Source organism: Porites lutea, chromosome 3, assembly GCF_958299795.1.
Source record: "Porites lutea chromosome 3, jaPorLute2.1, whole genome shotgun sequence".
NCBI classification, from domain to species: Eukaryota; Metazoa; Cnidaria; class Anthozoa; order Scleractinia; family Poritidae; genus Porites; species Porites lutea.
The window spans coordinates 42451819-42475843 of NC_133203.1; the positions used below are offsets into that span (position 1 = coordinate 42451819).

At 40.3% G+C, this 24025-nt stretch overlaps 2 protein-coding genes across 4 annotated transcripts; one reads left to right on the forward strand and one right to left on the reverse strand.

Annotated features, from left to right (window-relative positions):
* Positions 1-6056: 6056 nt before the first annotated feature.
* LOC140929762 (uncharacterized) lies at positions 6057-13380 on the reverse strand. Its single transcript, XM_073379471.1, has 7 exons — positions 13092-13380; positions 10551-10647; positions 9531-9670; positions 8908-8983; positions 7464-7597; positions 6542-6653; positions 6057-6162 (listed from the first exon to the last, which is right to left on the reverse strand). The coding sequence occupies exons 1-7, from the start codon at positions 13250-13252 to the stop codon at positions 6118-6120; spliced, it is 765 nt and encodes a 254-aa protein (XP_073235572.1). The 5' UTR covers positions 13253-13380; the 3' UTR covers positions 6057-6117.
* Positions 13381-14342: 962 nt separating this feature from the next.
* Positions 14343-23591, forward strand: LOC140929763 (uncharacterized). 3 transcript variants are annotated; one of them, XM_073379472.1, is made up of 7 exons: positions 14343-14550; positions 17814-17949; positions 19080-19216; positions 20468-20546; positions 21381-21457; positions 21950-22060; positions 22905-23591. In XM_073379472.1, exons 1-6 carry the CDS (start codon positions 14393-14395, stop codon positions 21972-21974), a joined length of 612 nt encoding a protein of 203 aa, XP_073235573.1. In that variant the 5' UTR covers positions 14343-14392; the 3' UTR covers positions 21975-22060; positions 22905-23591. The 3 variants fall into 3 exon arrangements, with proteins under 3 accessions (XP_073235573.1, XP_073235574.1, XP_073235575.1); XM_073379473.1 differs by having other exon boundaries at positions 22023-22060; XM_073379474.1 differs by having other exon boundaries at positions 14360-14550; positions 17828-17949.
* Positions 23592-24025: the final 434 nt, after the last annotated feature.

The window sequence follows — 24025 nt, forward strand, 5'->3', positions numbered from 1 at the left end:
TGAGCAACAGAAAAAATGATCTTAGGTAAGCTTGCTGGCCTTCTATTTCCGAGAAAGTTTAATAAGCGCACAAGTTTGTTCACTCTGATGTGCTATAACAGCAATATGGTTCTTTGACTGAACACAAAGATAAAGCTGGTTCTGCAAAGGTAATAAATCTGGGCATGTAAAAAAAGTAACCGTAACTACTAATAACAGAATACAAGCGGGTTTTAATTCAACCCGGCGAAATCAACTCATAAAGTAATCGGATGCACAATCAGAGCCAAACCTTCAGGGCGGAAAAACGTTCTGCGCAAGCTTCTGCGCATCCCTTATCGCAGGCTCAAGGCGGGCTTTTCTTTGTGTTAACCAGGGCGGATAAAGGTTGGGCGGTGAAACGAGCGCGTCCGAGCAAAAAGGTGTGATGCAGTGGACTGGGACTCTGCTTAGAAATGTCGCTTGTTTTCGACTTCGGTCAGGGCTTGCGATGTGGTTTGTACATTAGACACTGCCGCTGTCACTGAATTATGGCGGCTTGATTTGTTTTCTTGCACTTCTTCCTCTTTCCTTTGTGCTGGTACGCTGTCTCTGAGAGGCAAACGTTGCTATTTTTTGCGGGAGGGTTAGTTGGAGTACTACATCTCTTTCAAAGGGTTTCTTTTACTACTTCCACGGACTCTACCACTGAATTATATTTTCGTGCTGCTACTCGCCAATATCGATGTTATTCCAAAACAAAAACAACTAAGTACTGTTTAAAACACGAAGGAAAATCTCATCTATGTCATCCATGGCAAAACTAAAAGACAGCAGATCGTGTTTCATAACTAGATGACGTGTATAAATGCGTGCAGCTCGTGCAAGGTGAAATTATGCTAATTTCAATCACCATCATCCTTCTTTTTAATTTTGAAAAAAACATCTCATACGTCTTTCTGTTTCTTCGAAACTTAAAGATTAGTTTCCCCTCAGTTTTTACTGTTTACCTTGTTTTGCTTTAGAGGGAAAAACGGAGAAAAAACCTCACAAATAACCTCAATAAATTTTGTTTACATGCGGTTGTCGGATTTGCAACACATTGAGCGAATCGTCATGGCGCGTTGCACCCGAGAAACAAAGTTTGAAGAAGTACAACGCCACTATATCAATATATATCAATCTAATTTTTTGTTATGTTATACAAAATTTATCCCCCTTCAACATATGTAAAAATTGAGGTTAAGAAGTGTTAAGCTTTTCCGAACGAAAAGGCGAAAGACGATTAGGTGATATTTAGTGGAAGGAGGAGGTATTCAACACTTTCAAATTAAACTCAAATTTTGGCATTATACGACCAACAAGTTTCACTTATAGACGTACAAACACAAACGTATGAAACTGTTTATTGATATTGTTATGAAACGAATTTATCTATTTGACATTGTAGCCTGAAATTACAGAAAGAAAATAGGATTTCCGGTTTGCAAAAAGGAAAATTTCGCCGGCCTCAGTTCAAGCGCACCGGAAGCGCGGAAAGAGCGCTCGTGCCAGTCCTACTCCGCATCACACATTAAATGAAGAGCGGAGCGCTCGTTTCACCGCCCAACCTTTATCCGCCCTGGTGTTAACTGTGTTTGTTTGTTGCTGGAGTTCTGAGTGAAATGCACGAGGTGTGAACGTTTGCTCCCCGTAAAGCATTTTTATTTGACATGTTTGCTTTTTTTTCGTCGCTTGAAAATTACTTTGGATTCAGAACAACCAATGTTAAAGGAAAAACGGATCATTCCGTCAGTCTGAGGTGGAATAAAGGGTTTTGAACATTTCTTAAGAGGCGAGTATTTTTCTGATTGTGCATCCGATTAATTTATGAGTCAGATTTCGCCGGGTTCAATTCAAACCCGCTTGTATTCTGTTATTAGTAGTTATGGCTACTTTTTTTACATGCCCAGATTTATTACCCTTGCAGAACCAGCTTTATCTTTGTCTTCAGTCAAAGAACCATATTGCTGTCATAAGGCATCAGAGTGAACAAACCTTTGCGGTTATTAAACTTTCTCGGGAATAGAAGGCCAGCAAGCTTACTCAAGATCATTTTTCTGTTGCTCAAGTAATAACAGTCAGAGTTTTTTTTATTTTTCATTACATAGTTTTGTTTTCCAGTGCACTGTGAAAGTTTCTGTTCTTTATAAGAATAACTTTCTGTACGCAAATTGTCCTTTTCACTCGCTCTGAAGTAGAGAACGACAACTGCCGGCAGTGACTTCAAAACAATTGACTCTTTTCCCGTAAACAATCGCTGCAGCTTGATTTGCCTGAGGCAAGCAAAACAAACCCTTATGTGCAATTTTCTGTATTTTGTAATGATCGGCTGAGTTTAATTTGCTTAAAAGAAGACACTTGCATGGACCAGTTAAGCTTATTGAAAATAGCTAAATGGTGAATCATGACTTGGCTGCCAAGTTGCAACTGATTTTTTGGTTTTAAGAACTTTAGGTAGGATGTTTTCGCACAGAAAATTCATTTCTTTATTGTCAGCAAGAAGTTTTTGAAATAATGTAACTTTAACTTTGTTTGAAGGAAATCCTATTTACGCGTAGGTTTTTGACAGATGTTATGTGTTCAACTTGACAACACAAAGCAAAATTTATATATCTGCGCGAAACGAGGAAGTTTAAAAACTATAGTTGCTTTGAAACCGATTTTTGGGAAGATTTTACGAGATAAAGAATGACCTTTTTTCTGCCCACATATCAACGCAATAACTTCTTCATTGAGGATTTTGCTTATATTTTAGTGATCTGCGAAACTACGAGTGTCCGATCGAGCTAGGGTTTTAAAATATCAGCTCGAACACGACAAAGTTCAGTGACTTCAAACACATTGTGGGCAAGCGTTAATTTTTTTGGGCAAATCACTGTCGAAAGATATGTTGTTTTTGTGTCCACAGTGGAGCTCCGGACCTTATATATCCAGGAACTTCCTTATATGAACACATTTTGTGAATGCATCTTGAAAAAAATCGGACCTACGCCTATGCATGCGGCATGCACATTTCCAGTACAACGCAAGGAAATTAACGTCGTTAAAGTCCGTTTTACTATGAGGTATTCTTCGAGAAAATTAAGCAACGACAAGGTTATAACCACAGCTTGCAACTTTTGAAGAAAAATTGCCTGTTCTTTCCAGGTTATGAGGGGAAACATTTTATTTTTAGGCAATAAAATATTCGAAATTCCGCCATTTTTTCAAACCCGGCCAGGGGATCTGGGCAAAAAAGTTCACGCATGCTCATTACGTTTTTCCGCCCTGAAGGACAAACCACGGGACAGTTTAACGGGACGGTTTAAAGGTAAAAGTATTTACCATGTAGAGTGGGCAAGTGTGACGTCACGTTACCATGGTGGCAAAAATTTCTGGATGAAAACAATAGGGAGTTTTTGCAACGCCGACGGCGAACAGCGAAAAAACAATAGGTTTAGGTTGGCAAATAACGTTGCACGTGCATCACCCTTTTTTGTACATTTCTTAGCCGTTGTTGCACGGCTGCAACATGAAACTTCCTATAAATTTCACGCGCCCACTTTATGGAGTAGGTGAGTGTGCGAAAAGCTAGAGAAGCATACCTCAACGAGACGGGCAAAACTCTTGAACCATTCGGTATCAATAAGAAAGATGAAATGTCATACCTTCTTTATTTCTTCCGTTTGTAATCATTTATTACTACTATTTTTACATTTCAAATTTCGTTCATATCACTACTTCAACGGTTTTTGTCTTCATATACTTTTAATGTCACTTTTTTCTTATTAAATTTTCACGTGTTATTATAGTATCATATTACACGCTATTCTTTACTTCAAATTGTAGCGTCTTAGCTTCACCTCATCATTGTATGTAAGACCCTAAAGAAAGAAAGGCCATGCCTTCCGAAAAATTGGTAAATTAAATATATATTTCCGACTGTAAAATCAGCCTTGCCTCTTTTGTTTAATATCTTCACTTGTTGCTGATTGGATCCATTATTAGGATCCGGTGCTTCTTTTTTGTAAACTGGTCCTTGCTTCAAAAATTAAATAAAATTGAGGGTGTTGACTTAAACAGGGCATGTACTTTAGGATTTTTTTGTCCTAAACAGGGTCAGGGTTTCAAACACTTAGCGGCTCACCTAGTTATACCCAAACATTGGTCAAGTAGCCAACCCCCCCCCCCCCCCCCGCTGGGGTTCACAGTTCCCTATTGACCATTTTCACATAGACCATAATGTACCTTGTTTACCCCCCCCCCCCCAAAAAAAAAAAAAAAAAATTTTGCATAGCCAATGTTCTCCTGGGTATTGACTATTTTCCAATTCCCCATAATACACTCTGTCTGCCCCCCAAATTTTGCATAACTTATTGTCTTAAAATGCTCTTGGGAAAATGCAATACTCCCAGGAGCATTTAAAAATTAAGAATTTGTTCATGCTTAGCGTGCGTATATCGAGTTATGGATGCACGCGGGAAGTTTGGAGAGCACGAAAGATGCGTAAGAGTTGCACGAGGCGATAGCCGAGTGCAACTCTAGCTTCTTTAGTGCTCTCCAAACTTCCCAAGTGCATCCATAACTCGATATACGCACAGCTAAAAGCATGAGCAAATTCTTTTATAACATAGCTGACAAAAATGCTTGCTTTTTGATTAACTACAAAATTCTCGTAACGCGCGACACAATAACAAACGGTTCTATTGGCTGATTGCGAACACGCCACAATCCTCTAGTTTGAATGAAAATATTCTTTTTGTAAAAGTGAGAAAGAAAATTTGCTTCTTTATTCGTTAACGATCAATGGAAACTAAGCAGAAACAAAGGTAAAAGAGTCTTAAAGTTCACCTTAAGTTAAAATACTAACATGTTCGTAAGAAGTCGTGGAGTATGGTTTGGATTTGCTAAAAAGATCTTTACGTTTCGCTCGGCGAAATCCAGAAAACATGTTTTTAGCGAAGACGACTGTCATCCTTGCTTAAACTTATATTCATTTACGAACATTGGCTAGTCATTACGGCTTCTTGAGAAGACCTGGCAGCAGTTGTTTTTGTGAGTAATAAATTTATGTTTTCTTGTGTAATTTGTGTTGTTATTGCGAGAGAAATTTTCCTGCTTCAGTCGGATTGTCCGGAGATAACAAAGTGCATAACAAATTTAAAAACAACAATAAAAACGGAAATTTTGCCTTTAAATGTTGTTGATGACCAGTTGGTGTCTGTTCTGTTCCCAGTGAATGTCTTTCGGCCAAAATTTGCTGCAGCTGGTATTCGACAAATTTGCAAAACGCGCAACTTGCGAGTTTTTTTTTAAATTCGGCTTTATTTTTGCTGCTTGTTGGATCAGGACCGAAAAGGTCAATGCCGATAGAAAAATTGGGCAGTTTTTCGCTGGTTTCTTCCATATTTTAAAGACAAGGAAAAGTGTACTGCAGCTTAAAAGACGACAACTTTGCAGCCAGGGAAAAAAAAATGCTCACGTCATCTTATTTACGCACGGGCGTGCGTAAATAAAGATTTTGTTCATAGCGGCTCAATAGGACTTATATAGGGCAAGCACGCGCGCTATGTTATAACAATGGTTTATGCAAAATTTGGGGGGCAAACAGAGTGCATTATGGGGAATTGGAAAATAGAGAATTACAGTCATCCCAAGAGAAATCAAAGAAAATGGTTATGCAAACTTTTGGGGGGGAAACAAGGTGCATTGTGGTCCATGTGAAAACGATTGTCGAGATGTCGGGATTAAACTCAGTCAAGAAGGCCGCCTGAAGCGCTCGTTCTCGGCGATCGAGTTTTAGTCACCAATCAGAGAGCGCAAAAAACGCTATCCATTGTTTTAGTAGATACTAATATAAATTACCCTATGTGCCACTGACTGAAACAGAAGCATTCAGTTCATTTACGCTGAAACAGAAGCATTCAGTAGCACGTGAGAAAAAATCTCTGGTACCCATGGTAAGTCTAAATAGCAAAAGGCAAAAAGGCATATCACAAACAGAACTAGACTTCTGATACAAAAGAGAAAAGTGATTTATTCGGATCATTGATATATGAAGCGAAAAAATCCATTATAGTTGTTAACGTGGCAAAACAAATCGATGTGATTGTCTCTTGAGACTGGCTCTGCTTTTCATTAGCAGCAGGGACATAGCTTCTTCTTGATCATTTTCAAAGCAAGCTAGAGGAAAGAGAAACAATTTGATTATTATTTGAAAATTAAAACTAGCTGGAAAAACACGAAAAAATAACAAAACAAGATGTTTTTTCCACTAAAAAAATAACAATCGGTTACACACACAGATTGTGTGGGCGCCCAGTGTTTTGACAAGCTTTGTTGTGTTTGATATTTTGAAATTAACTGATTCTCTTCTCAAACAAAGTGATTTTAGAAAAAAAGGCCAGTTATTTAAACGGAGTTTAGCGCGTGTTTAATACGTGGTAAGCCATTTTCCGTTTTTCCAACGCTTTTATCTAAACATTATTTATCGAATCCGCCTACATACCGGTTGGGAGAGTTTTGTAATTAATTTTATGTTCATTCACTGTAAATGATTTACCTTGATTGTAGTACAAATGGAGGGTTTTGGTACTCCGGACGGCAGTTTACGACGCAAGCAACAAATTAGAATGCCGAACGCCACAAGAATCAGAAATATAACACCTGCAATGCTGCAATGATAACATGCAAAATCAGTTTTAAACACTTCTACTGGTGGTGAATGAGATTATGAGAAAATATTTTGGTGCAATTCAGACATAAAAGAGACGGCCTTTTTTTCCCCATGTGATTGTGGAGCGCTAGCCCTAAAATTAAAATTCTGGTTAAGTCCGTCCACAAGTCAGCACCAAAATCCTTGGGCGCTTTCCATAAAAAAAAATGTGGTTATAATTTCACAGACCTAACCCAAGCCACCGCACGTTTGGTTATTGTACTTGCAACTGTTACAGTGACATGGGCATCCCCATTCCCAAAACCCTAGTGATATTTGCATCCCCTTCTCATATTACCTAAGCCATTTGGGTTAGGGTTACAGGGGATGCACATATCACATGTTTTGGGAATGGGGATGCCCATATCACCATATCACTGCCATATTAGAAGACGACTGGGGACGAGGTTGTTGTACTTGCGAGCAAGATACAGAAAAGCGGTACAGGGGACAACAATTTTGTCAAAATGAAAAGTGATATTTCGTTCCAACCAACCAAAGGTGGTCCCCAATTTTCTGGTTGGACGGAGCCTTGATGGAAAGCGCCCCTTCTTGTGGGCCCAGGATGTGAGTAAACGCCATGGTTGGCTTGTTAAAAAAGCCCCTATTCAACTGGGAATTCATTCATTCACTCCGTTGGGAGCCAAGAACAAGGCTATCGGCGCTACTTCGCAGACGTTACTAACCGAGTAAAGATTATGTCTGGGACGCAGTTATAGAGCGCTTGACCAAAAGTAACCACAAAACCCTACTTGTGACTTGTACTCACGCAATACCGACGATAGCTCCGATACTAAGGCCCCCCTTGTCGTCAGAGCTGGATTCGTACTGTATCCCCGCATTCCCCTTGACCCCTAGGGAACACTTCCCTGGGCATGCACAGACGCTATGTAATGATGTTTTCTGCAAAGAAGGAACAAATAAACAAAATAACAGTCAACCCTTCGGCTCTTGTGTTTAAGTGAGATGTTATGCAATCCCATTTTTGAGCCAGTGAACGAGTAAAAGAAATCATGTATTGTGACAGGTCAAAGACAGTTTTTCATTGGTACGTTAGAACATTTGTTAGCTTTTTTAGACTCGACCGTGCACAACGTTCAATAGCATTCCTATAATTTTTGGCATTTTGAACTTACTGACCAACAGAAACATCGCATTACTTTATTCAGTCACAATTTGTGAACAAAAAACAAAGGAAAATGAAGAAATGATTGTCGCAGTGAACGCAATTTATGCAATTGCGTAAAGAAGCCTGAAAAAAATTCAGGACTTCAACGGGGTTTGAACCCGTGACCTCGCGATTACCGGTGCGATGCTCTACCAACTGAGCTATGAAGCCACTGACGTTGGGAGCAGGTCAATTGTGGGTTCATATGTTCCCGTGAAAGAAATGAGTGTTAACCCTTCAAGTCCCAATGGTGTCCAACATCAATATTCTCCTAACACTATCCATACATTGTTAAGAGATTAGGTTATGAGAATTAATAATATGATCATCTAAGAGAAAATATCTTGATCTTTTACCAAATTCTCTTAACTCATTCTTTAAGGAAATGTATGAAGACCAGTTTGGAGAATTTGTATGTGGAAATTGGGACTTAAAGGGTTAATGACATATGAAATATATCATATTTGAACTGCGGAAATGAAATGAAAATGAAGAAATGATCGTCGCAGTGAACGCAATTTATGCAATTGTTTAAAGAAGCCTGAAAAAAATTCAGGACTTCAAAGGATTGTGGACCGCGGTCAGGGAGCTTCCAACATAAACTGCAGCACCGTTGTTCTCATGTCTGATGTTTGCCGGCTTTCCTAACCAGTCTTCTCTACTAAAACTATGGTTAGAATGATACTAATTATCCTCTAGGACTTTGATCTTTGGGAAGTTTGGAGTAGATATGGAATATGCTACTCGAAACGTTTTTACCGCGTTCCCTTAGTGGACATGTGGACATGTTAACTTTACCACTTCGCCTTCGGTTACAAACCCTAGACTTACAGAACGTCGTAGGCGGTTTTGCGAAGATGACCAAGGTTGATATCCAGGTAGCATTAAACGCGGGTATAAAAAATGTTAAGAAATACCTGGAGCTGGAAAACTGAGATACTAGAGACAAATATTTCGTTGCATCGAAAGACGTTTCCCATTTTGGATAAGTTTACGTTAAAGAAGATTCCAGGATTCAGCAATCCGCTTTCAGTAAATTACTTACGAAAGACGAGGAATCGGAGACCATTGGCTCAACTCTTCCTTCTTCTGTGGCGCTGCAAACTAGGGAAATTGTAGTTCTGCGAGAGATAATAACAAGAACCAAACTGACGGAAGGAGCACTTGAATTACCAAAAAAGGTGAACTAAAAGATGGGACTAAAACTCCCCAGGGGTACTCCCTTATATAACACAAATAGGTATATGCCGCCCGAAAGAACATTGTTTTTGTGCGCCGTTTCGGTAAGAAAACGGTATGGTTTTCGCGGGAACTACGAAAGTGTATGAAAGAATTTGTCCTTTAAATTCCTAATGTATTACTTAACAAAGAAAGAGTAATACGCGAATTCAAAATGGATTTTAAGAAATCTTTTTCTTAGCGTTCTAGTCTATGTAACGACGACAAAATTTCTGCCAGTGTAAAGGTCTGAAAAAGGGTGTAAAAAATGACCTTTTTGATCTGAAATAGGGTTAGGATTTGGAAAACCGGGCGGTACATTCCCCCTAAGAATTCCCAGGAGTAGCTAAAACTCTACCTTTTCTCTCCCGCTCCTAAGGCTCCCTAGGGAATTTGTTCGAAGGTTAGAATAATGATAAATCCAGGAGAAATCAAATATCACTTATTTACATTTCATTGCTTCCTTTCACTCCATACGTCAACTGACATTGCCCACGCTGCTCATCAAGCACACAGTCCGACATTTCTCTTTCTCCTATGCTCACGTAAGAACTCTGCCGGGAATTAGCTGGCCGGGTGACTTGACAAACCTGTGTAGGTAGAACACTGATTTGGTCACTGAGTCATACGATGAATTGGCCCGGCTCTTGCAACAGGCGCCTGTTTTATAAGTTAAAGGGAAAAATTTCGAAGACACGTGCGTAAACAAAAAAACTCTACACTGGTGCCGAGAATCTATGGATGTCCCCTTGATAAAGGTTTTACTATTAATTAATTTAGGTAAGAAGATTGATACATTAATAAGGTTGTCCATTCATTTATTCCTATGGGAGTATCCTGTAAGAAATCTCTGTATAATATGATTAATACAAATATACATATATCGATAGGTTCTGATCCGGAGTAGAATTTCCTTTTCATAGAAGACAATCGTATTTATTAAAGAACAGGTATTATTTTTACTCTGGTTTAAGGGAGCTTTAACGAACGACGACCGCGACAGAGACGACAACGGCAACGGAAACGTGAAACAAAAACTTTGTGCATCACACTTGTTGGTACATTTTTTTCCGTCACTGCACGACAACGACACTTCACGTTTTGTAGAGGACGTGAAGGGAAGATGTTTTTGTTCTTTTCCTGACCTTTGATGTGTAGCCTGTGTACAGACGCCCCATCCCCTAAAACAAATAGGGGAGAGAGACTCTCTCTCTCTCTCCCTCCCTCTCTTCCCGATTTTTTTTTCGTTTTTTGAGGGGAGGGGGCGTCTGCGAGCTATCGATGTGGTCCTTAAGAATTCAACTCCTGAAAAATTCGCTGACATTTGACAAATTGAACGAGGCGTAATATAGCGATGAAATTTAAAACAGCGCGAATTCACTTTTTAAATGAAGTTTCCACCGCCGTCGCGTGGTGGTGGTGGCTTGGGCTCTTTTTTCACGCCCAATGCGAGGACAAAGTTCTACTTACCGCGGCATCTTCACAGGGGTGGCCCTGAGCTGTCCACGCACTACAGGGGTTCCACTGGTAGAAAGTCGAGGAAGAGGAGGAACTTGAAATGTTAAATCTGTTGGTTAAATCAGTAGAGATTTTAAAAAATTAATGGTTGCATGCAACGAGACTGTCTCTCGCCTAAGGTGTTCCCGACCTTCTAGTCTTCGAGACTCGGCAATAAGATTCACCTAAGGGAGGTTTTGTGAGCCCGCGACACTGAGCAACCCCTACAAACCCTTGTTTTCACTAAAACCGCTGGACACAAAACCTCCCCTGGGTCGATGTTAAATTGTCACAACCTCGAGACTCAACCTCGTTTCCCAGGGTTCTCTCCTACTCGAGAGGACCCTGGGAGCTAGCTTGATAACAAGGGATTTATTGAACAAAAGCGCAAGGAGGTAGGGGAAGGGAAATTGGAAAAAGAGAAATAGAAAATAGAAAATAGAAAAACGAAAAACGTCTGTGAGAGGCTACCTCTCGCCAGTTGTGTCTGTCGTCTTCTTCGGAGAAAACAGCTGGTAATAATAGAAATGACGCTGTTTAACCCTCTTTACCCTGTCCGTGATCTATAAGCCTTCAAGTCTAACGCCCCCCTCTACACGAATCCGGATATTTTTGAAACCACACATTTTTTTACACGAATCGGACTTCCGTCCACCCGAATCACCAAAACTGCGTCTTTTTAACATGTTTAAACCGCTCTCCAGAGTTAACCTGAGATCAGGCCCAATTTTAGCGGTTCTCATACATTCTCTCTACCGCTAAAACCGATTTTCGTTTCGCCTTGCCCGCCGGAATGTTATTTTCAAAGCGAAACGAAAACAGAGCCTGATCTCTGGTGGTTAGGTTACTCCAGGGTACTTTAAGGCCCCATCGTGTCGCCTTTTCTCGCGTGGGATGATTTTCACGCGCGCTCGCGTTCCGCTCGCACTACTATCCCTGAGGAAAAATGAGGGACTCTCGTAGTCTAGCCCCATCCACACCTACGCGCCGGATTAAAAATATGCGGTTTCAAAATGTCCGGATTAGCTTTTTGGCATGGGTGGAAAGAAGCGACGACCGGAAATACGCCTGTGTCCGCAGGCTATGTGGACATTGCCTAATGCAGAAAGAAGGCCGCAGTTTCGTCGTATTTACTATTCGCGCTCTTATTAACATAAAGCTAACGGAACAATGGGACAGGTGATCTATCAAAGCCACGCTACGAGCTAGTACTTTGTTGGACGCAGACAAAAGAAGAATAGAGGAGGAATACGTTTATCTGGACATGATAATAAAACAACGTAACGGCAACGGATGTCAAGAAAAGTCGACTCTTCAAGGAGTAATTCTTAATAGAAACTCCATTGAATCCTGGCTTACAATGATCTAGATAAAACTTTTATTAAAAGACGTTCTTCAGTCCTCTTCATAGTTTTGTAGAAAGAAGTTTGCGAATACTGAAAATGAGATGCAAATAAGTGTCGGGCATTCTAGCCACAGGTTGCTAAAAAGCGGCCAATAGAATAGATAAATATTTATAAGGCCTTCTTTAGGACTAGCTTTCGACTTTGTGAATATTGAACGGTAATAGGGATGCGCTGTGAATTAAAAAATTCCCTTATAAAACTTTACCTTGCTACAATATATATCCTATCGGCCAATGTGCTTAGTTGAATTTTAAAAACAGCGGATCGGAAGTTAGCCCGAAATTCATCCGATTGCTTCGAGTGATCTCTTGGAAATAAATACTACAATACACATTTTAATCAGTCGTCCAAGTCAGGTATTTAAAGGATTAACGGATAGGCCGGATTAACTAGCGAAATTATGAAGAGCGTTTTAAAAATTCCTTCAGTGTTTTCTACGCGCCGCGCGAGACTAGCGTGTTCAGGGCTTACGCTGTGAATTCGCGGGAAGAAGTGATGATATTTTCCCAGAAAGCCAGCTTTCTCTCGAATAGCTGAAGAGTGAAGATTAACATTGCACGTGTGAAAAAGAAATGATACTCTACGCTAAACTAAGATATTGTTTTGATTATTTTGTGGCGCGATATTTACTAAGTAAAAGTAAAAAACCCACACCACGCTCTCATTTTTACTTCCCAGGTTTCTCTCGGATAGCTAAACCAAAGAGCAAAGAGATCAGAGGTTACATGCGGTGTACATTCGACCGTTGATCACGGAAGGATCAGTCATGCCCCTTTCTTCGCTCCACAAATAAGCGCAGCGAAACGATGAGAATAAAGCTATGATTTCACGACGAAAGAAACGTAAAAAATGTGACTGTTCCGCTCCTGAAACCTTGTGGTGCAAACAAAATGTGAGCCAAACTACGGTCAACGGTCGAAGAACATCCAATAATTATTGTTATAATATCTAGCTGTGGGAGTGTTTCTTAAAATTCTTAGATCTAAACAAAGCCAGTCTCGTTGTAATTTTCTAATTTCGTATCCGAATTACGCCTTACTGGTAGTGAAATAAAGTTATTAACACATCACATTTTACAGCCTTATTTTCAGTAAATGGGATGGTTTACCTTGCACGATTCGGCGGCGTCTGTCCTGCAAGACTCCAGAGGCTTATTTCTCCTTCATCGGTTAAACAACGACAGGTATCGATCTTTTCGCATTTCTTTACTCCTTGAACGGGAGCTAAAGCAAAAAGAGCAAGGATAAGAGCGAAGACGCCGGCATTCATTTTCGGGGACGAATGACTAAAACGTGAATATTACGCCTGGAAAAACGCAGTAATTCTATACCAAATCACACCCACAGCATCTTACTCGCAAAATTATAAACCTTGGATCACGGACTCTCATAATCGATATTTCAGGACGTTCTAAAATTAGAGAAATCATACTTTCTCTCCCAGTAGAGCGTACGAATTGAAAGATAAATCAATTATTATTGATCTCGTAGCAAAAGAAAACACTGTCTCGGGGACCCTTTTAACACAAAACTCCAATCCAGGTTATTGAAAAATCCACAGTCCAGTCCACGGCTTATTATTACAGATTTCAGGTATTGTATAACACACATGCAGATTATGATGATATGCGACAGAACACAAAGAAAAAAAGTGTAAAACATTGAGCGCGACCTGCAAGCGAACTGAAATCTGAATAAATATATCCTAAGAAAAGGAAGGTGCACTTAATGTATTTTCACAAAATTGGAGAGACCATTTTACCTTGGCTGTTATCGTGAATTATTTTGGATGAAGCCACGTGTACTGGAACTTGAAGGTGTGACAAAAATTTTGCCCTTTGTCTTTGTCACGGAACACAATATCATGTTGTACGAAAACAAACATTCTGTCAACGGGCTGTCCAAGCTGTCAATATTTCAAGCCGTTGTGTTCAATGAAGCCGACTCGTTTTTGTATAAAGAACGACATGTCTGAAATGTTTATCGGGGAGAGAGACTCTCACAGATTTTGTTTGAGCGGAAGGGATGACTGTACACAGGTTACACATATCGAGATGCGAGCAAGCCATCCCGGCGCGCAGCCAGAGAGCGAGAAAAAATAAGGAGGAAGAGAGGAGAGGGGAAGAGGAGGAGGCCTGTGGGAATGTAGATCTCACCTGTACATTTTCAGTATTTTTCCTGGCCATATCTCTTGCTTTGGGTCCCCACAACTAGCCTTCCACTCGGTAGTCTGAAAACAAGAATGTTACCCGTCTTTTCGCCCCACTCCCTCACCTCAAACCCCCTTCCTCTCATCCCGCCCCCATGGCCCAACGGGCGCCGACGCCTTGTCAGACTACCCACGACCCGCTTTCCTTTCGTTGGAGAGGATTGCGTGACGAGCCAAAAGTATGTGATATTGCCTTAAATTATGAGCGCCATTACCTTCGCTATTGCTGCAGCTCTCTTTCACTTAGCTCCCGTTCAAACGGTGAAGAAATGCGAAAAGATAGACGCATGTCGCTGTTCAACCGATGAAGGGGAGATTAATCTATGGAGTCTTGGGTCAGAATCACCAGGCCAACCAAGGTATGTTTCTTCTGCAGCTCGTTTGGTTTCTACAGGTTTCTACAACCACAAAACCAGCAAAGCCAAGGGAAATGATAAACGTGGCGTTCCAAGGTAGGGTACTGGCGTCGTTTTCCGCTTGTCGTCGCCCGTGGCCTATTTCGTTCAGCAGAACGTCGAAACGTCGCTATCGTGGGCCGATAAATCGGTCGACACCCCCTGTAAGATACATAAGCCTCGTAATTTTGGCCTCGTAATTTTAAGTCACTGACTTAAATTCTCCCGATACAATACCGTTGCCGTACACAGTAAACCTGTATTAATCAATTACCATACTCCCTTATGACGTGTGCAACTGACTTAGACGCGTATCCGTATCCACAGTAGGCTTTTGTACATTATGCTAGCATTTTTTCGAGCATTTTAGTGAGGCAAAAGCATTGAGCATTTATTCGAGCATTTTAGTGGCATTTTCCCCGGAGAATTAATTTTTCCGAGGAAATAAAATAGAAATTAACTTTTTTCAGGAGCCCATGCCCCATGAGCTCCAGCTTTTTTGAACAAAATGAAGAACAGAATTCAAAATTCACAAAAAACCTAATACAGCTGGTGTTTTTGGCTGTATTTATGAACTTGTACACGTTGTCGTTGTTACTTGCATTTGCACGTTTTTGTAAGTGTAAACTTTGAAATTAATTAAAAAAACCGTTTGTATAATAAGCATTATCCGAGCATTTTAGTGACTTTTTTGCGGAGACCGAGCATTTTAGTGGGAAAAATGGAGCATTAAGGTGGAGCATTTTAGTAGGGAGGCAAAAACATAATGTGCAAAAGCCTAATCCACAGCGGTTTCCACCGTTTTACGCATCTCGGTCAGTTTTTAAATAAATAAATATTTTAATAAAAATTTAACTTTCCAAGTTGAAATCTGACCAATATCCTGTCTGAATAACTCAGAAACCAGGAAAAAGGAAGAGTCAAAATGCAAAAAATTAGCTTAAGAAGAAACAAAAAGCAAGCTGCGGTGATAAACATAAGGAAATATAAACGCATTTCAGTGCAGAGAAAAAAGACTTTGAATAACAACAGAAATTTGAAAAATGTAGGACAAGCAACTAATTAAAGAAACAAAAGGTAACATATAGTAGAAAAATTTGCATATAAAAGAAAAAGCATGCAAATGAAAAGGTAAAGTTCTTCACCGCTGACATTTTCATTTAGGTGAGGTTGTAAATCCCTAATCAGCAGTCAGTCTGACTGTCCTCTTTGCCAAAATTTCAAAATGGTCCCATTTATGACATGACATGGTCAGCAATAGTAGAGGAGTGATTGCCACTCATAATAGCCTGCATGTATAGCTGGCGGGATTAGCGTGTGGGTGCTGTATTGTTTTGGCTGCGGGGCCGTGAGAAGAGTGGGTATTCAAGTGGGTATTCCCTTGCAGCTTCACCGCTCGCCTCGTGTGGCTGCTCCGCCGCCAAAAAAGTACCCCGGGCAAAAGAATCCCACCAGCTATGCAGGCTAACGTCTCGTATTTGAAGTGCTCCGTTTTCCTGTCATGCAATCTTCGTTTAGTTTTGTCTGTGTAGTAGAAATCCTGACAGTCCCAACAACTAGCCTTATAAACAACCCTAGACATTTGACATTTTTTGTAAAATATCTGTTCGGAGAAGCAAAAATTGCTAGAATTTTCTGTAGCTTGAGGAGGGCTAAAAATGACCGATCCATTTATGTACAAGTTTCAAAGCTTCTGAAGCTTACCTAACAAATTCCCTGCCCTGGTTAAGTTATTTTTCATAGAAAAAGGAACACTAAAATGGTCGGATTCAAAAATGCGATGGAGAGAGGAATCAAATTCTTACTTTCGTAATGCTTTAAAATGCATCTAAAATTTTCGAGAATAATACTGAAGCCGTTGTAATTTCGAAGACTCAAGTTGCCCTAGGATGACCGTGCAGCTAAACACTTTGTAGTGCTGTTCAGAATTCATTTCTAGAGATCTAAAAGTACTCTGAATAGCCTAAAAAATTGTTTTCAATGTATTAAGGGACTGTGCAATAATTACCTGGAGAGAGGGGGGGGGGAGGGCTGGGAAATGGGTGAAGTCATACCCCCCTCTCTTTAAGCAAAAATTAATTTCAACCCCCCCCCCCCCTTGAAAAAAGTCTCCTCCCATTGAGTCATTTGAAGAGTCATCAGAATCACTGGACTCTGAGCTTGTGTTGTCTCGGCATGAATTGATTGGGAGATTCCTTATCTTCTACAGCATCTCTGGCACTAAGGTGCACTAAGGTGCACTAAGGTGAGAACTCAGGAATTCCTGTCTGATTGAGCTTTTTTTTTTGAAGCTCAATTTAATCATACTGTGTTTTATTTACCACACTTTAAATTTGTATTGCTATTAAAATTTCAACAGTTGGGTTTTTCATGTTCTGCTAAATTATGATCCCATATGTGCTAACACTGGCATCTTTCTTTTTCATTGAATAGGATTATAGTGCCGCTTTTGCAACTTTTAATTAAAGTTTCCTGTTTTATTAAATCTTAGTACAAATAAAGTAGCACTGTGTTAACATATATAACAGAGGCATTCCTTTCCTACTGCATGACAGATAGGAAAACAGTAGTATTAATTTTAGTATTTATATTTGAACTCTAATATCTCTTCCACTACTTTTCCAGTTTGCAAAAAGGAATGAAAAAGGAATGCCCCCCCCGTATGTAATAAATTTTACTTCCACCCTCTCTATTGTTGTCATTTTCTCCTATGCCCCCCTCTAATTTTCCGACCCCCCCCCTCCAGGTAATTATTGCACAGTCCCCTAGGAGGAGACCGTCCTTAGGTGCCACTGATTTAAGAAAGGGTGAGTCTGTCTTTGTAGGCAAAAAAAGACTTATTTACGATGTGTGCTTTGGAAAACAACTCGAAGGGCAAAGAAGCCGTAGAATTTATTGATGCAAGCCTTCACTTGTTTTGTGAGGATTCTGCTTTGTAACCCTAAATAAGGTAGAGTAAATGTCCGTGCTTCCGGTCCCCCTTCTCTTCATGCAACATTACCCAATATGTACCGGTCCGGAGGGGTACTCCTGGAAATTCTTGGTGGGGGTGTACATGTGCCGCCCGGTTCTTCAAATCCTGACCCGAATTCAGACCAAAAAATGTAATTGTCACCAGAACGTTTCTCTAGAAGCCTCGAGGCGAGGTTGTTTGCAACTTTTTAAAGATTCTGCCATTGTGTGTGTACAGACTAATAACTGACTTCATGTCTTTCGTTGTTTAACAGATTTAACTTTGCAGAAGCGTCTACAGCGAACATTTCTGGCAAGACAAAAGATTCCTATCAGTGGAACCCTTGCTATTCATGGACAGCTCAAACCTTACCCAAGGAGGATGCTAAAAATCACTGCAAAAACGTGGCAGTATGTTCTCTTGATCATGTTCATGATAATATTGTAGCATGAATTACAGCAAAATGAATTTTCTCTGAGGCTCTGTCCACACTTATCCGGGTATTTTTGAAAACGGAGATTTTTTTCCCCGTTTTCAAAAAAATACGAGTCCGTAAGTGGCGCATTTGAATCAAACGATATAATTACGATAGCATCGTGTAGACAGAATGCTAATAATAATAATTGCACAATAATTTGTATAGGTTATAATATACACGAAAAACATGACTACACAACAACAAATTTTGACAGCGCGCGCGTTTTTTGTTCATTCAATTGATTGGCTGAAACAGACTACTACCTCTGTCAAACTCAAACTTTCAAAATCATTCAGCTAAGAACTTTGAAATGTGCAAGGGGTGATTTCACACCAGCCTGTTAAAGATAACTCGGTTTACAAAAATCAATAAAAGTAATGGCTTTTAGAATCGTCCTCGTTTAGCGTTTTCAAAAGATTCCCGCTTTTAAAGTATCGCCGTTCCCCGTTCCTCATTCCTCTATTTCCCGTTCCTTCTTTACTTCTAGATTATAAATCAGAACGTAACGTAACAACACATAGCCTAAATAGAGCACGCGTTTTACTGTTTTGAGACTAGTAAAGCTGTTTCAAGTGATTTGCGACAAACAAGATCAGCCTCCATTAGTAAACTATATGCGTACAACATGTGAATGGGAAATTCAAAATTCAATGTTTCGGACGCTTGTACACTGTTTTTTTTCCCGCCTTTTTAAGCGCTCAAAACATAGTTCGAGTTACCGAGGGTAAAATTTTATGGAAATGATCTGAGGGGAAACAAAAACAACTTCGAATTATCGAGGGTTCGAGTTTCCGTTGGTAAAATTACAGTAAATGTATGACGGAAATCCAGGGGAAATCGATTTTGGTTCGAGTTAACGCGAGGTTCGAGTTAGCGAGGGTTCGAGTTATCGGGAGTCAACTGTATTAAAAAATCTCACAGCAGTAATAGACCTTTGTCACGCGACGGCCATTTTGCCTCGGCAGACTATTTAAAAAGCTTTGTTTATGCACGGCTAGCCTCGTTCGAACTTCAGACACATATCAAACAACCAACTCAAGGATAAATTTTCTTGCTTTTCAGGTATGTTTGACGCAAAAAACCTCCCTTTATGGAACTTTTCGAGTGAATATTGGCGAACAGAATTTATCTGACTGTGTTTATGATGAGGAAAATGGACGATGTCAGTTGACATACAGAGTCCAAAGTGACAAACAGAAGTAAAAATTGTCTCAGAGTGTAATTTATTTTCCGACTTTTTATACGCAATGTGATACCAACAGCACCCGCTCTCACTGGTTGCTTTGAGGTCACATGATATCTGAGGATAACTCCGTTTCCCGCCAAAAGTCTATGCGGGCAGCATTGCAAAATTTTTGACGTCAGAGGGTTGCGAAAGCTACCCGCGAAAGTTGACCATTCCCTTATATTTGTTCTTTTAGCGGGCTGTACAACAAACCACATAGTAACTCGTCCCTCGGGAATCAAGTTTCAATGCTTCCCTCGCCTTCTTTCCCTGAAAACTGAAGTTGCTTTAGTTGATAATTGGTGATACAGTATTAGATCAATAAACCAGGAATTATTGCTAGCTTACCAATTTTTCACTCGCATGTACATCTGTATTGTGTGGTGGTGGTTCAGTTTCCGCTCCACTCATGTGCCGAACCTAACTGATGAATTAAGTACTGCAATAAAGCGGCGTCTGAATCAATTTGGTACGGCAGTTTTAGTTTGGTGCGGCAAAAGCGTTAAGTTCGACAAAGTCTTTCGAACTTTTGTCGAACTTAACTTAGGTTCGACACACGGTACGCCATCTGAATCAGATGTCGCGCCAGTGTCGCTCCAAAGTCGAACTTATTCAGTTAGGTTCGGCACATGAAAAGTACGGCGTCTGAACCAGGCCTTAGTATAAATTGCTGGGGTACAAAAATATAGACGACAATCTGATCCTGAAGCAAAAGGGATGAAGAAATCAACAAAAGATGGCGAAATAAAATCTAACTCAGCTAGTTTGTTGAAATACACATTTGTCTACGTTTTCATCATATTTTGTTTATTCTCTCATTGCTATCCCGGCCTTCGGGATTAGGAGCTGGAAGGGGGGAGGAGTCCCGGATCCGAATTCGCGCGCCTATATTCACGACAATCAAGCATCCCAAACTTCTGTCATCTTTATCCCGAATACCATTTTCTTTCCCAATTCCGCATCTTGTGCCAAGATTTTGGCGAATCCCGCCCCTCGAGTGACGGTCAATTCCCGTATCTCGTCAATAAATTTCGCGTTTTTCCGAATCCCCCACTATATTTCGGGTCAAATCCCGGATACCGAGAAACCCCTTTCAGACTCTGCAGGTTCAGCTTGGCGTCTATATTTGTTGTATTCATGCATATGATGAAGCCAGTGCGCTAAAAGGCATTTGAGCACATTCAGAGATTGTCCCTTTGATTTGCTCCATTGATCATGTTGACAGAAAAACTTCAATTGATCTTATTTGTAAAGACACAGAAGAAGGAAGAGTGGACGTTATGAAAACATTTGGCTCCTTGTATGTAAGTGCATTATTAGTCTCAACGACAACAGTCTTTCTTTGCATCAGACCATATAAGTACATACAGCATTGCAAAAGCTATTTTAAGAACCAAAATTACATCAAAGGGCAATTAGTCTCAGTACTCTTGTGCCTAGATAGAGTCTTTAAGATAAAGTCTCTCAACGTACGTCGTCCTACGTTTTTCCGGTACGAAGTTGTCATTTATTCATTCGTTCGTTCGTTCGTTAGTTCGTTCGTTCGTTCGTTCGTTCGTTCCTTCGTTCCTTCGTTCCTTCGTTCGTTCGTTCATTTATGTATTCATGCATTCATCCATCAGTCATTCACCAATTTTTAAAGTTAACTTTGAAACGCACGAAATTATGAAGTTTATGGATTGCTATCATGTTGCGAAGAAAAAAAAAACATAAACCGAAGAGAACTGACCGTAAACAGCGACGGTTAGAACTTTGTGGTTTTGCAGTTTGCTCGAGTGCCCCTGAATTTTACTGATTGTGAATGGTCACTAAACTATCAAATTCCTGAAATATTTCAGGTGTTCACGGTTTACTGTGTGTGACCTAACAGCAATTATTTTATGGCTGAACCAGCGAGTGGGCAAGATGAAGCAAATCCTGTGTTCCTATTGGCTACCCGACCAGAAAGGATAGGCCAAACTTGCACGCTAGGGATTTCCCGCGTTAATCCCGCAAGAAAAAGTTTTCTCTCTGGCCTCTTTTCCGTTTTTATCGACCTCAACTACGTCTCGGTCCATAAACTTTGCCATTATCCAGCCACCTTGACCTCACGCTTGCTCAATAACGTATTTATATGACTTTCTATATGCGTTTCTTAGTACACATCGCTTTATTCCAAGTGCGCATGCCCAGGAAGGTGCAGTGGTCTCAGCTCTGGCGCAATAGCAGGAATTGTGTAAGTAAAGATGTTTCCTTAAACGATAAGAATAATACAAACAAAACAATGGCGGATATAGATATTCAACGACTAAGTGAGAGGGAAGGGGTGGGGGCGTTCATCTAGAGCTTAAGAAAAGAGGGGTGCTCGCCTTCGAAAATCATTTTTCTTGGTCCTGTGGGCTTCAGTATGTCCTAAATAGTACTCTTGACAAGATTTGCTTTTTTCGCCTCGCCTCGCCTTCCTCTATCAACCTTCCGCCTCAATCAGTGTCCAGATAAGATTAATACCGGCTTTGTCTCACTTAGCCTGCGAACAGCAGACGTCGGAAATACGTCTGCTGTTCGCAGGCTATGTCTCACCCAAAGCTCGGTTGAATATTACTTCGTTATGAAAAATCTAGCATTCTAACTTTATTCAGCAACGGAAACCGATTACCACTCGACTCTTGTTAGCACTTAGTTTTAATTTTAGTACCATAATCCTAATTCTGTAATCCTATTTCCTCAGGATTGGATCTATGTTGCGTTCCTGATATTAGCTTTCGTTGTTTTTACTTGCTATGTCCGCTGCATGCTGGCAGATGTAGAGACTAAACCGTCTATATGGACCACAATTAAGGTGAGCAATAAAAGCACTTTAAAATTCATATGAAGCTCAATAATAATCATTAACACTTGTGAAGGCAAGGTTGTCGCCGTCGCCGTCGTCGTTGCTGAAGCTCCGTAATGTTGATACCAAGTAACAAAACCTACAAAAGCTCTAAAGAATTATCACCACAGGCCAACCAGTATTTCTAGGAGGTTTTGTGGTTCAGTTTTTTGAGGCTAAACGTGAGATTTTTAGAACAATTTTGGGGCAATTACAGAAAGATTTTAGGCCTTTTTTTTCGGGATTTAGTCGCAATGCCTAGATAATGTGTCCGATATGTGCAGCCTGTGCTTGCAACGTGCACGAGGTGAGCATGCATGGAGCCCGTGCTAACCTCGTGAAAACGTGTAACCGTTAGTCCGTTACAACTGCCCCTTCCTTTGGCCTTGTTTAGTACTGTTGGCAGGCGATGGGCATTTTACATTTACCCAAAATAAGCCAAACATCAGCCCTACCTGAAATTATTGCATCGATGCTGCAGCCTACCAAACCTGTAGCTAGACTTTCTCCACCTCAGTGGCCCCCCTTTCCCTCCGAGTATTCCACTAAAAATAGCAATAGTGTAGTTAAAAAAGCAAACGAGCGTTGGACGATGGGAAAAGAGACCTCCCTTTCCCCTTCCCATTGTCCCCCGCGCGCTTTCTTTTTGTCTCTCTCCAGCCCCCTACGACAAAAAGAGAGAGAGCTAGTATCCAGACAATAAATAACCACTCGCGCTTACGTCACTACACTGTAATGGTCTTGAATTGTACAAAAGTTTGCGCTTCTTTTGGCTGTTTTTCATACATTTGTTTTTCTTTTTTACTCTTTTCAGGATGGCTTTATTCTTATAAAACAAACCTGCTGTCCGTGCTTCAGAAGACGGCAGTACTCACAAATTCCATAAACTACGTTAAATATATATTAAAGAACAATTATTTGGTAACTGTTAATAAAAGCCGTTTTGCGAGAGTAACGAGGGCCTTACACATTTCCCATATTTCGTAAGAATAAACCCTTCCACGGTGTTTTCAACATTTGACTGTGACCAGTTGCCGAAAATTTGACACTACTAGAAAGAACGCCTTAAAACCAGTGAAGTTACCAAGTTTTAAAGACGCGTACGACTCTGCATTTTCCAGGCGCCGCTTTGGCACGGCGAAAACCGGAAGCATGGAGCGTCATGGGAAGGCTAGTCCAAGGGCTGCAGCGCATCTGTCCCACAACCCAACGCGCGCTACGCAAGAGCAAGGAGAAAGGCAAGGAAACTGACAGGGTTCGTACCCTTTTTGAACAAAAAATTCAAGGACTTTCAAGAACACATTTCCCATTTTTCAAGGACTCCCATTAAGTGCAAAAAAGAGCCTTGAGTCTATATCTTTTTTAGTTCTTCCACAACACGAGTAATTTTATCCCGAAGGTCCTTCTGTGTTTGCTTTTTTCTCTTTTGAGTTCTACTAAAACTATAAAGTTAGAATTGAAATTCAAGGACTTTCCAGCACCGACTGCAATTTTCAAGGACTTTTAAAGATTCAAGGACTTTCAAGAAGCGTGCGAACCCTGAACTGCAGGTGAATTGCTGAAACAACAGAACATATTTTCACTGTATTGTTTATTCAAATTCTAAAATAATAAATATCCAAAGGAGCTCAAATTCTACAACATACTGCGTTTTTTTTATTAAATATATACATTGAGCTGTGAACAAGTGTCCATGATGGGGCTAAACACTTCCAAATGCTCAGAATCAAAATTCTATTTTGTTGTTGTTAGTTGTTGTTCTCTCTGTTTTAGTGCTTCCTTTTTTGGTTGTTGTTGTTGTTTTGTTTCCTTTTGCGTACTAATTACTAGTACAGGTTTCTTGGGCAATTTGTTTTTTACACTGTGAGGATATCTTCTTATAGAATGGTCAAAACCTTATCATGAACGTAAAAAGGTAAAGAGAATTCAGTCACC